Genomic DNA, 12,366 nt, shown 5'->3' on the forward strand with positions numbered 1-12,366 from the left:
GTTGGTTATTTTTCAAGGCTCTGAAAAGCATCAATTTGTTCCACAACCTCACATCCCCAAGTATTTACAATATCAGCTTTGACTTTAGAAAGGGTGGCCATAAGAGGTGATTTAATAATTCATCTCTGAGAAACTAACAGGAAGCCTATGCTTCAATCATTGTATTCAAACAATTCTCACTTTAGTATTTCTTGCAGTATTGGGTTCATAGGTAAAAAGAAATGATAAAGCCTAATTATTGTATCTGCCCACTGACAAGACCACGTGTGACCTTGCTACAACATGACTAAGCATAAGGCACCCTTTGGAGGGCTTCAAGTGAACCCAGATGCTTTTATGTACTCACATTCTGAAAGAAAAAGTTTTTAAGCTTGAAATTTCTCTATCAATTTTTTCTTTTTTTTTTTTTTTTTTTTTTTTATAAACCATTTTTGCATTTCTACACTACAGCAGCATGTATTTTGCATTACTGCCTAGCACTGTTACTTCAGTTATCCCCTGAATTTAATTTTTTTTGAAGCTGAAAGGCAACATACGAGTTGTGTTCTTTTCAGGTCTGCCCTGATTTGTATCCAGCTTTGAAAACTTTGAGACGGAACAGTGATCTTTAAAATAAGGGAACACTATTTTACTTCTGTCTTGCCTTTTGCTATTGCTGCTCTGCTTTTTGCTCTAGCATTCTGTCACCAGTTTACACACAGCAGTTTTTTCTTAAAATGTAAAAAAGCAAGAACAGATGTTGTTTCAACCTTGCACATCAGTTCACTTTCAGGAAGTCTTAAAGGATCAAATCTCAGATGTTAAGTCCATAGTTCATAGCTCAGCAGAGACAGCAGAACCTATTTAGATACTACCATATAAAATTATTAAATTAAGGCACAGAACACCCAAGAGGAAAGGTTCTACATTTCCAGAAGTAACAGGCAATTCCTTAAAAAGGAAGAGATCCTAACATAAAGCATATTCTGGTAAGGATGGTGCAGAGAATGTATAAAAACTAATAATTGAGAATGGGGAGGAATCAGGTATTGCAGAAACAGTGGAGCTGTCACAGTGTTGCCACCTACACTTGGAAAGGGCTGACCCCTTGAACTGACATCCTTACAAGGCATTCAGTCCTGTTTATGCTCTAAAGATCAGTCCTCTCCAATACAGGAGGTTTAAAATTCCTTTGTTACATAAACAGTAAAGACAAGGATCTGCAAATGCCCCAAATTTGTTCAGCACATCACATCTTGCTGGCTTTCTGTGTAAGTTATCCTCCCACAAACTACTTGTCACAGTCCTAATAACATAAATAGGGCTGTAAGAGTTTCACTATAAACCCACTTGGATTTAGCAGCAATCCAACATGAGCATCATGTTATCATTATTTAATATTCATTAAATATTAGAATACTGTCCCCAAAACATTTGCAACATGTTCAACAGTATAAATAAGGAAATAGCCTTCTAAACCAATTGGGATTCGTAGCAAAAATTGTTAACTGTAGAAAAATACAGAAATTAAATCATTAGAGGTTGCTGCTCACTTCTACAGAAGTCATGCACAAATACCCCTATGCCAGCTCTTAGCACACAGAGATGTGAAGCAATAGATGGAATAAGGAAGTAAGCCCCTATAAAATGCACACTATAATTTTGTTAGACTATAAAATATTAAACTCAACAGTCCAACTGAAGTCCTGGAATGTTAATAGACTCTGTGTAATTTTGTGTAGGTGTTCTAGTAAAGACAATTATAAGCAAATATTTTTTTCTATTACGTTTTACTAGCAAACAGAAGGGAGTTCAACAGCTGTATGCTTTGTAACTTCTGGAGGTTTACCAGAACATACAGCTCTGGATGTGCTTCTGATATTATTCCTGAGAAATGATGATTAGTCATTCAAGTCCACATATAAAATATTTTTCAATATTTATCTACAGAAGAATAATGCCTTTACCTCACAAAACAGGTATCACTTGACATTTAAACAACAACCTAAACTGTAAATTTTTCTGCTTATGAAAAGAGACTGAATATGGCTACAGCTTTTGAATTCTCTGTACTGTACTCCTCACAATTACAGACTAGAAAAATGCTGTCAGACCCTAATGGTTAAGCATACCAGTATAAGAGAGAAAGACCATCAAAACGCTCTGGTTCATCTTCATCCCCTGGTGACAGCAAGGACATTCTTCAGTACAGCAGCAAAGACAACGACAAAGCAACCCGAATGCACTGGAGGTTTCCAGTTCAGCCAGAAAATGGTTATGCGCAGGACAATTTCTGCTACTAACTAAAAAAAAAAAAAAAAACCCAAACCAAACAGCTCGAGACGAGTGTCTCTGCCTGCTTAATCTCCTCTGAAACCCTCTGCGTCACATGGACTAATTCACCTAGCAAGGTAATGTCAACTTTTTCTCTGTTGGTAATGGCAATTTATAGCAACTTTTAAGCTGAGAAATGCAAAAGAGAGAAAATTTACTTGTATTTATTACAACTGTGATCATGCAATCTATACCTAGCAGCAGAAGCCAAATGAAATAATCAAAATGAAATAAACCTATTTTCTCATCTTCTTCCAATAGTTTATTTAGATGCACCCTCCCAACAAAGTCAAAAGGAGTAACTCATGACCTTTTAAAGCAATCTTCTGAGCAGACTGGATTATGTATATAACACAGACAAAAAGGGAAAGCCAACATAGCAGACAGACTGGAAGCATTAATGAAACAAATGCCATTATGCTATTACTTTGCATTCTCAATCAAGGCATTACTTGAGTCATGCTTTAACTTGGTTTTTAGTCTCTCAATATATAACAGTCAAATTTTCAGAAGTTCTGAGTTTCTGACATCAGTTTGGTCAACTATTTTCTTCCAGGCTTGCCTCAGAAGATGCACTCTTATTACTCCCTCTCTTTCTAGAAGACCTTAAAAACATTACAGTTTGAAATGAATAGTAAATACTCCGTGTTCACTAATGGGTTTAAGTAGAAAGGTGACTCCCCTCCAGCAAGGAGTAACCCTGTGATGAGACAGCATCTGTCAGTGTCTAAAGCTGCACAGCAGGACAGCTTGGCTATGCCAGGAATGCATATGCTGATCTCATGCAGGTTTTTTCTAAAGTTGTAGTGCTGACTGTGCTTTCATTAGCAGATCACTGCTCTGTGGAAAGGATCTCTTTTGCATATAGGCAAAACACTATGGAGTGTCCATGTGTGCTGAGGTCAGTTCCTAGAGCCTGAAATATCCACACACAGAGGGGCAGCAGGGTAAAGGGACCCAGCAGATCCTAAGGAGCAGGTCAGTGATGGAATCATAGAATCATAGAATTGGCTGGGTTGGAAGGGACCTCAGAGATCATCAAGTCCAACCCTTGATCCACTCCCACTGCAGTTCCCAGCCCATGGCACTGAGTGCCACATCCAGGCTCTTTTTAAATATCTCCAGGGATGGAGAATCCACCCCTTCCCTGGGCAGCCCATTCCAATGGCTGAGCACCCTCTCCCTAAAGAAATTCTTTCTAATGTCCAACCTAAACCTCCCCTGGCACAACTTGAGACCTCTTGTGCCCTCTTGTCTTGCTGAGAGTTGCCTGGGAAAAGAGCCCAACCCCCCCCTGGCTCCAACCTCCTTTCAGGGAGTTGTAGAGAGTGATGAGGTCTCCCCTGAGCCTCCTCTTCTCCAGCCTCAACACCCCCAGCTCCCTCAGCCTCTCCTCATAGGATCTGTGCTTGAGTCCCTTCACCAGCCCAGTTGCCTCCTTTGGACCTGCTTCAGCACCTCAATCTCCTTCCTGAGCTGAGGGGCCCAGAACTGGACACAGGACTCAAGCTGTGGCCTCCCCAGAGCTGAGCACAGGGGCAGAATCCCTTCCCTGGACCTGCTGGCCACGCTGTTCCTGAGCCAGCCCAGGATGCCATTGGCCTTCTTGGCCACCTGGGCACACTGCTGGCTCCTCTTCAGCTTCCTGGCAATCCATGTGGAAGCATCAAGCAGCCTTCCCAACTCCCACAATGGGAAGAGCTCCACTGGCATAATTTGGATTGCTCACATCCATTCAGTGATGGAAATGTGGCCCTTTGTAGGCTTTTTTTCAGTAAGTTTAACTCTGCTGGTGTTAGTGGTGTTACAACCTAATAAGAGACATTAATATTTTAAGCATTGTATCAATTGGATTTGCTTTAGACAAGGATACAGAAAATACAAACAGCATTTTTGCAACAAAATTGTCACTGTCCTTTACACCATCAGAATTAAACTTGTGGCATCAGTAACAGGAGTTGCCTAAACAAATCACTCAGAGCAATATGGTTTGTTTCCCATGTTATATTTTCTGCAACAAACACCCCCCTTTCCTTGCCCCCACACCTCCAATTAAAAGTATGACTTGAGGCCGGGCATTCCATTATGAAAAGGCAAAAAATGATTTTTATTAAACAAGGCATGACAAGCTTCCCAACAATTTAAACAGATATAAAGTAGTTTTAAGTTTCTTACTGCTCCCACCTTTTTCATTAGAGTCATTACCAATAATATATGTTCAAACAGTTGTTCCTCCATGCCTTCTTCAAAGTAAACTCTGATTGTTCAGGTTCCTGAATACATCCTCTCTTAACCTTAAAATTTTGCTTCTGTGCTACTTCTAATGTTTCTAAAGAACTCATATAGAAAAATGATATTTTTGCTTCTTTTCCAAATTCTCTGCCTTTCAAGAACATACTCAGGGGAACACAAGGAAGATCTAGGAATAGATTTTACTTCCAGAAAGATCTAGGAATATTGTAACACCTTAAAACCCCATAAAGCCTAATATCAATGAATCAGGCTAGATTTTCAAGAGACATAATTTGTTATTTTCTGCAGCAAACAAACAAAGATCCTTTTCCAAACAGTTACTAAACTATTCTATTCTATTCTGGCAACATGACTCACATTTCCCAAAGGAAGTTTTGTAATGCTTTAGCAACAGAGATGGATCACAGGATAATTTTGCAGATGACAAAAAGATCTGCAGAATCTTCAAAAGCAAGATTCTGTTATAAATAAAACAATAATCTTTTACAGAACCCCTATAAAAGCCCATTAGCCAACTCTAGCCTTTCAGGTTTGCTAACCCTAAAAGGTGGAAGTTCACTCTGCCACTAAGGACCAGAGCCAAGGGTGTGCTGCATCCTACAGCATAACAAACACTTCTGAGCTACCCAAACCTGCCAATTATTCAAAATACATTTTGCTGATTAGGTCATAAAGATTAAAAGAAAACATATATCTTTACATGGTTACTGTTAAACATGAAAAAAAGCCTTAAGCAACACTGTAGTTGTGGAGAAACATGAATGGCTTGAGGCTAACCCCTTGTGTAGAGAAGAAAGGTATTATTTAAAGTTTAGGTAAACCCCAATTAACATCTAAACAAGTACATTCTTGAAGCATTGTGCATGGATACTGTCTCCCAGAAAAAAAAAAAAAAAAAAAAAAAGATTACAGTCTTCCATCATCATCTAGCTGAAGTGCAGTTTTGTGCACCTTTCATGTTCATCTTTTATGTGAAAAAATGCCTTTGGAATACAGTGCTCTAGCAACTATTTATCTAATATACCTTCCATATGAATCTAGCAAGCAATTTTAAAGATGTCTCTTTGCATTACATACCTTGTATTTCCTCTGGACAAGCAGAGTGCTTGTTTCTTCAGATACCAGTAAAATTAAGTTAATTTTTTAAAGGTTTTGTTAATTTATCAAAAAAAAAGCAAGTTATTAACCAAGTAGCATAATTCAAAATCTAGGCAAAATTGTTTGTCAGAACTTTTAAAACACAATTTGCTCAATGCTATTGCACAAACACAACAAACATGGTACTCCAGCAAGAACTGTCTGTGCCTAATTTTAATCATGGTTTTGATGACAGCATTGGCATCAGGACTTAAAAGTTTGGGAAGGGTTTGGAGTTAGGATTTTCAACCACGAGTGAAGTTTGCCACAGAGGATAATATTATGGTTTATAGAATGAATATAATTGCCATCATAAATCCCATTGGTATAAAATAAGATGGTCCCAAAGCACTACATGTAAAACATTAATAGCATGCAGCCATAATATTCTGAAAAAGTAATGTATTCTAATTCATAAACTCCATGCAACATCTTCTGTTACTGAAGTTCCCCCACACATACAAGGTAGGAATTGCTTTGTACCTCCTAAGTATGTTTCCACAGCTGCAAATGCATTAAGAAATTTCTGAGAGTTTTCTCTCTACAAAACCAGTCCAAGCCAAGTGCTGATTAACATCATGAAAAGCTTAAGAATGATTTCTTCCCTTTATATGCAAATTCACAAATGTTGGCATTAGCTTTTCTAAGACATCTTGTCAGACTAATCCAATATCAGTTATTTTTTCTTTAAAACTTTGTAAAAATGAGATCCTACTAATGAAATTTGAAAGAATTTCGATACTAAAATCCAGTAATTGTTGTATTTCTGTGGGAGCAAAAATACTTACTTTTTATCTGTGTTTGTTAGGGAATCAGGACTGGACATCATCTTAGGTGAACTATTTTAATAAAAGTTCAAAATGAAGAATTCTGGCTTGTAAACCAGGATAATAGCTGCTGTAAAAAAGAAGAAACCACTTTTTGAAATTCCCCTTACTGTTTATTTACAGACACTGACAACAATTCTTATTACTGACTACCTCCAATCAAGTGGGAAAAGGCTTTATCATTTTTCATGATAAAGCAGATACACTACTTCATTGCTGAAACCAGCAATCAGTTAACAACTCAGACTACAATGCACATTGTACCAAAACATCTAATTCTTCTTTATTTATGAGTTAGGAATTAGCCTCTAACCCCAGATAATATTACAGTTTCAGGATAAAGTAATGTATCTGCCACACAGAAACTTTTCTTTCTCCTGTGAAGGTTACTTGGGGAAGAAATATTGTTTTACATGATAAGGTGTTTTCTGTGTCTTTGTTTTCTCACTTTTTTTTTTTTTTTTTTATTTTCTTAATTTACTGTCTAGTAATCAATGGCTATAGGATGTCCACAAAAAGCCAAAATGCACAAGATATGGGTTATGTACCCCTAATGTAGCAAAAACACCTGTAAGACCCATAGTATTTTTCTTAGCACTTATGACAGACAAGAAATGAAATCCTGAAATGCTATAATAATTCAAAAAATTGCTGCAAAAGCACCAATGCAAAAATAGCCAACTGTATCAGCAAAGAGCTGTATGACTAAACCCTCACGAGGCCACAAAACAGAAAACATGTTACTTGTAAGCCATGGTACAATGGGGATGAGGAGCTCTCCAAAGAATGAACAACAAAAGATGGCAGCAGGTGCTGGTGGCACCAGTGACACCTTGGTGTGCAGTGTCAGCCTCCACAAAACCCACACCGATCCATCCACCGGGTTAGGAATTTCTGCACGAGAAAACCCACTGAATTCCCTTTGGAATGCCACAATTTTTCCTGCGGTGACCATTTTCAGATCGCTCATTAAAGGATCAAAATTAACTCCATCTAAATACAGAGGAAACACTGCAATATTGCTTTGCTCTGAGTTTTATCCTTCTCTTACCCAACACATCTAAATGGAAAATGAAGCAGTCAGGGACTACCAGGGAGATTCACATGGCTGGAGACAGCACAGGAGAATTTCAGTGCTCCCAGGGAATAAACTCCAGCATCGCTACCGTGAGGTTTCTCACAGAGGGAAGGACCAGTCCTGTGAATGAGGGTTGGATGTCAGTTTCTACGACCCCCTCCTGTCCTGAAATTACCGATGTTTACAAACAGCGCTCACGGAATGTCAATATTTGTGCTTAACCAAAACCAAATCGCTACTCGAGAAGAAACAAAATAAACATGAAACAAAGCACCGCTGGAAACAGCGATCATCGGTGTCAGCGCCCACACCACCAGGAGACCTGGAGGGAGACAAAGGGATGAAGTCTCCTCCTCTCTCTGTTACACAAACACCCTCACACCAGCACCGCGCTGCAAGGTGAGGAGCAGGGCCACAGAGGAGACTTCCACGAACTCAGAGCCCGGCTGGGACCATCCCGGGAGGTCCCCATGTCCCCCACCCCGTTCTGCTGCCCCTCAGTGCGCTCCTCCCCGGGGCTAAGTCAGCTGAGGAGAATCACCCCCCCTGGACGCGGGGTTAACCCATTCCTGGCAGCCTTTCGGTGCCGTCCAGCACCAGCCCGACCCGGCGCCTCTCGGACAAAGCCGGCTCGATGCGAAGGACACCAAAACGCGCCGACCTCAAGGGCTGCAACAATTACCTCAGGACGCACACGGGAAGGGGGGGGACACAAACCGGCGGGGTCTGGCGGGAACGCCCCGCGCCTCAGCGCCGCTCCGGGGGGTGAGCGACGGGCGAGCCCCCCGCGGCCACGCTCCCGCCTCTCAGCGGCGCGATGGCGGCCCGCCCCCGGCCACTGTCCCTGCCTCCTCGGGGAGGAGGTGCAGGGGGGCTGCCCCTCACGCCAACAAACTCCGGGAGAGGCGGAGCCGACCCCGCCAGCCCAGCCCAGCCCAACCCGGCTCTGCCCGGAGCTCACCCTTCTCTACCCCTCGCGAGAAGAGCAGCGTCCGGTCCCGCCCCGTTCCCGCCCCGCCGGCAGCGCCATGGTGCGGGGTGTGGGGGGGTGGTTGTGCTGCTGCCGTCTGCTGCTCCCCCCGGGGCCGGGATCCCTCTGGGCTCTGGGCCGGGTTCTGCCCCGGCCGTGCCGCATCGGTGGGCGGGCAGGGCCGGAGGGGAGGGCAGGGTACGGGCTCTGGGCGGTGGCGGATGGAGGGATTCCGGTTCCGCGCGGGGCCCGCGGGCTGCGGAGCTCAAACCCCTTCACCCGCAAACAAGAGGAGGAATGGCGGCGCCGGAACCGCTCCACGCTCGCTTACATCGCCGCCGCCGCCGTGGGCATGGTGGGGATGTCCTACGCGGCCGTGCCGCTCTACCGACTCTACTGCCAGGTAGCGGGGCCGGGCCCGGGGCTTCGCTGCCCCATGAGGCGCTGAAGGGCCGGGTCGGGTCGGGTCACTCACTCACTGCCGGTCCTTTCTGTCAGGCCACGGGTCTGGGCGGAACCACGGGCTCAGGCCACAGCTCGGAGCAGATCGAGAGCATGGAGCCGGTGAGGGACCGGGTCATCAGGGTGACTTTCAACGCGGATGTGCATTCCAGCATCCAGTGGAACTTCAAACCACAGCAGAAGGAAATCTACGTGAGTGACCCCCGTGTCCCCCTCACCCTGAGGTGACAGCGTCAGGTTTCACTCTGCTGGCGAGGCAGATCCATGGATTTGCAGCTCTGGGCCCCGATCTGGAGAAAAAAACACAGCCGAGGGAGGACACGTTAACCCGGGGGGTTTATGCGGTGCTTCCACCTGGGAGTCTTACATGGAAACAAGGCTGGGCTGGTGGCTCCTCCTGCCGGAGGGCAGAACTTTTTATTTCTTGGTGTTAAAGAATAATTACTCCCCTACCATCCAATCAGGGTACCAAAAAATGGCTATTAAAACTATATTTATCGATACACTTCATAATACAAACAAAAAAATGTGTGTATATATTTAAATATATTGTGCTGTAGCTGTAAACCTAAACTTGTAGCTTTTCTCTCATCTTGCACCTGTGGTTGTAGCACTTTTTATATTTAAGCCCCCGCCCATAAATTTTAATCTGACTTTACAACTAAAAATAACAGTAATTATGAAGCATGACTGCTTTTAATAATTGGACTCCAAGTATAGTGCTGAAAGACTGAGACCTAAAAAATTTAATGTACACCATATATATAATTCTGCATATTTAAAAAGCTCTGTGCTGCTAAAGTGCTAAGAATAATAGAAACCTCATTAGCAAAGTGGGCAAGGTAAAAAATACACTCATGTAACAATATTAATGCTTTTAATGCTGAATGAGAGTAATTGTATATAAGCAAAAGCTTTGTGAAGCAACCAATTTGAAACAGCAGAAGAGAAATTGAACTAATAAAAGTCTGAAGAACACTCATACAGGGAAGGCTGCAGTGGATTAAAAAAATAATAATGACTGTGCAATTCCTTTATACAGGTGGTACCAGGAGAAACTGCACTGGCATTTTATAAAGCGAAAAATCCCACTGACAAACCAATAATTGGAATCTCTACCTACAATGTAATACCCTTTGAAGCAGGACAGTATTTCAATAAAATACAAGTAAGTGTGAACAAAGAAAAGATTACATTTTCTAATTCATAAATTAACTTTTCCTCATTTTAATCCTGGATACCATTCTTTGTATGTTAACAGCTTAAGTAAATACCTTGATTTTTTTCAAGGTGTTCCATTCTTGGCCTGTCTTTAGAGCAAGCTGAAGTGTGTGTCCAGTGAGAGTGACTCCCAAATATATGTTACTTAATACCACTGACTTTGAGGGCAGGGAGTAACAGTGTGAGCAAGCCTGGTGAATTTGTAGTTTGGACACTTCATTAAAAGCTAATTTTTCCTCCTGTAACAAAAGGAATAGAATTGCTGTCTTGCTGATCATATGGCTGATCATTCCCAGGATTTTAGGGATGTTCAGAGAATAAGAGTTGATTTTAAGAGGAAGCTTTCATCTTGGCAGAAAGTTTACTGTAGTTACTGTCTAACTGTTGTTTTTTCTAATCCCCCATGCAGTGTTTCTGTTTTGAAGAACAGCAGCTAAATCCTCAGGAAGAAGTGGATATGCCAGTCTTTTTCTACATTGATCCAGAATTTGTAGAGGACCCTAAAATGGCTAAAGTTGATTTGATCACCCTCTCTTACACCTTTTTTGAAGCAAAGGAAGGACAGAAGCTACCACTTCCTGGATATCAGTAATGCTCAATCTCTACACCATTTGACTTCTGCTGCCCTGCTAGCTGTTTGGAAACTATTTCTCAGTGGAGAGAAAAGCTGTAGGAGTACTGTGGAATATGAAATTATTTTATTAAATCACCATGGGTACATGCTGCTGTTATAAAAGGATGTTTGTTTTTTTTTAAAGAAAAACAACACATTTTATGTAGTTGGAATATTATTTCTTAGGGATAGTATTTTCATTAGAAATAGAAGGGAACATGCTGCTTCCTGGAAGAGAGGGTTTTTTTCAAGCCATATTTTTATAAGATGAGAGATGTTACCTGAATTCTGCAAGGCAGATTTCTAAACCCAAGTGTAAATTGAGATATTAATTTAAATAGAGTGAATAAATCAGTTTCTTAAGCATCTAAAGAGCATCGCTGGCTCTAAAGAGTAATTTCAATGTAAGTTCATCTATAAAGGTAAAAACAGATCAGTTGCTGAAATCTCAAACCTAAACAAAGTTAGGCTGCATTGCTCCCAGGATGATTCAGATGATGATGCTCTCAAATTGCTACTGAATCAGTAGTTTATGTGGTAAGAGCAGGCTGATCTGAAACTATTATCATTTAAGAGAGGAACTGTAATTTAAATGTAAGTATGGCAACCCTGTGGTATGGTTTCCATTTAGAAATACCTCATCTTCAAGTTTCCATGCTGTGCTCAACTCATTTAAAACATCTGTTCTGCTAATGAGTGCACAGAGGGCTGCACACAGGACACCCCTACACAGAGACAAGTTTGGGTTCTGTATGAAATGCTTTGAAGGGAAAGGCAGGACACAGCTGCTCTGAATTACAGGTTAAAGGAACAGCACAGGAGTCTCTTCAGAAACCAAAAGGAATGAACCCCATTCAGAGGTTAAGTCTGACAAAGCCTGCCCAGCAGCCTGCCAGTTGTTCAGAGGTATTCCTAGGTGCTCTGTTTATCAGAACAGGTAAACCTGTATTTATGTAACTTTTGGTCATTATCTGTAGGGTAGGGATAATAACATTTCATTATAGCTTTGCAGAGGAGGAGTGAGTTGCAGAGCCAGTTTAAGTGCCCTGCTCATTTGCAGGCAGGAATTTGTATCAGCCCAGTATCTCTATCTGCTAGGCCAGTTCTTTCTACCCCTTTCAGCAGATAAGATCTGACAATATAAGACTAATGGTTGTTTGTTTGGGCTCTAAAAAAAGTAATGGGTATATCAGAAGTAACTTCCAGTTACTTTAGTCTCAATTTTATTTCTATACAATAATTTAAAAAGTGCTTTTATGAAAATAAATGGATACTACAATTAAAATGCCTTGCTATACCACTTACATTTGTTGTTTCAATGGATTCTGGATGACATTCATGTCTTCACTGTGTATTTATTAAAGTTCTAAAACTTTTCATTTTTTCATGTCTCTTGTGCATTTTTTCCATCAGGACATGTGGAGTAGCAGAACAAGTGAAATACATCTCTGGGAAGATGGGAGCAAGCTTTGTAATTCCAGTTATACCCCAG

General features: G+C 41.5%; 2 protein-coding genes across 6 annotated transcripts in view; one reads left to right on the forward strand and one right to left on the reverse strand.

The window, feature by feature from the left end:
- STXBP4 (syntaxin binding protein 4) overlaps positions 1 to 8,378 on the reverse strand; it is a 58,942-nt gene extending 50,564 nt beyond the window's left edge. The window contains exons 1-2 of one of the 5 annotated variants that reach the window (XM_071764367.1): positions 8,291 to 8,378; positions 6,492 to 6,600 (exon numbers count right to left, since the gene is read on the reverse strand). In XM_071764367.1, coding sequence (XP_071620468.1) covers positions 6,492 to 6,532 — 41 coding nt within the window. In that variant the 5' untranslated portion in view covers positions 6,533 to 6,600; positions 8,291 to 8,378. Of the gene's footprint in view, positions 1 to 2,111; positions 2,335 to 6,491; positions 6,601 to 8,290 lie in introns of those variants that run through there. The other 4 variants (XM_071764369.1, XM_071764366.1, XM_071764368.1 and 1 more) reach the window with 4 other exon arrangements.
- On the forward strand, positions 8,047 to 12,257 carry COX11 (cytochrome c oxidase copper chaperone COX11). Its single transcript, XM_071764376.1, has 4 exons — positions 8,047 to 8,981; positions 9,077 to 9,232; positions 10,083 to 10,208; positions 10,671 to 12,257. Exons 1-4 carry the CDS (start codon positions 8,079 to 8,081, stop codon positions 10,851 to 10,853), a joined length of 1,368 nt encoding a protein of 455 aa, XP_071620477.1. The 5' UTR covers positions 8,047 to 8,078; the 3' UTR covers positions 10,854 to 12,257.
- Positions 12,258 to 12,366: the final 109 nt, after the last annotated feature.

The sequence above is a fragment of the Heliangelus exortis genome, chromosome 20 (assembly GCF_036169615.1).
Source record: "Heliangelus exortis chromosome 20, bHelExo1.hap1, whole genome shotgun sequence".
Taxonomy (NCBI): Eukaryota; Metazoa; Chordata; class Aves; order Apodiformes; family Trochilidae; genus Heliangelus; species Heliangelus exortis.

Coding starts and splice junctions, on each gene's coding strand:
- COX11 (XM_071764376.1), top strand. CDS start 8,079: ATGTCCCCCACCCCGTTCTGCTGCCCCTCAGTGCGCTCCTCCCCGGGG. Junction 8,982..9,076: donor TCTACCGACTCTACTGCCAG/GTAGCGGGGCCG, acceptor CCTTTCTGTCAG/GCCACGGGTCTGGGCGGAAC. Junction 10,209..10,670: donor AGTATTTCAATAAAATACAA/GTAAGTGTGAAC, acceptor TCCCCCATGCAG/TGTTTCTGTTTTGAAGAACA.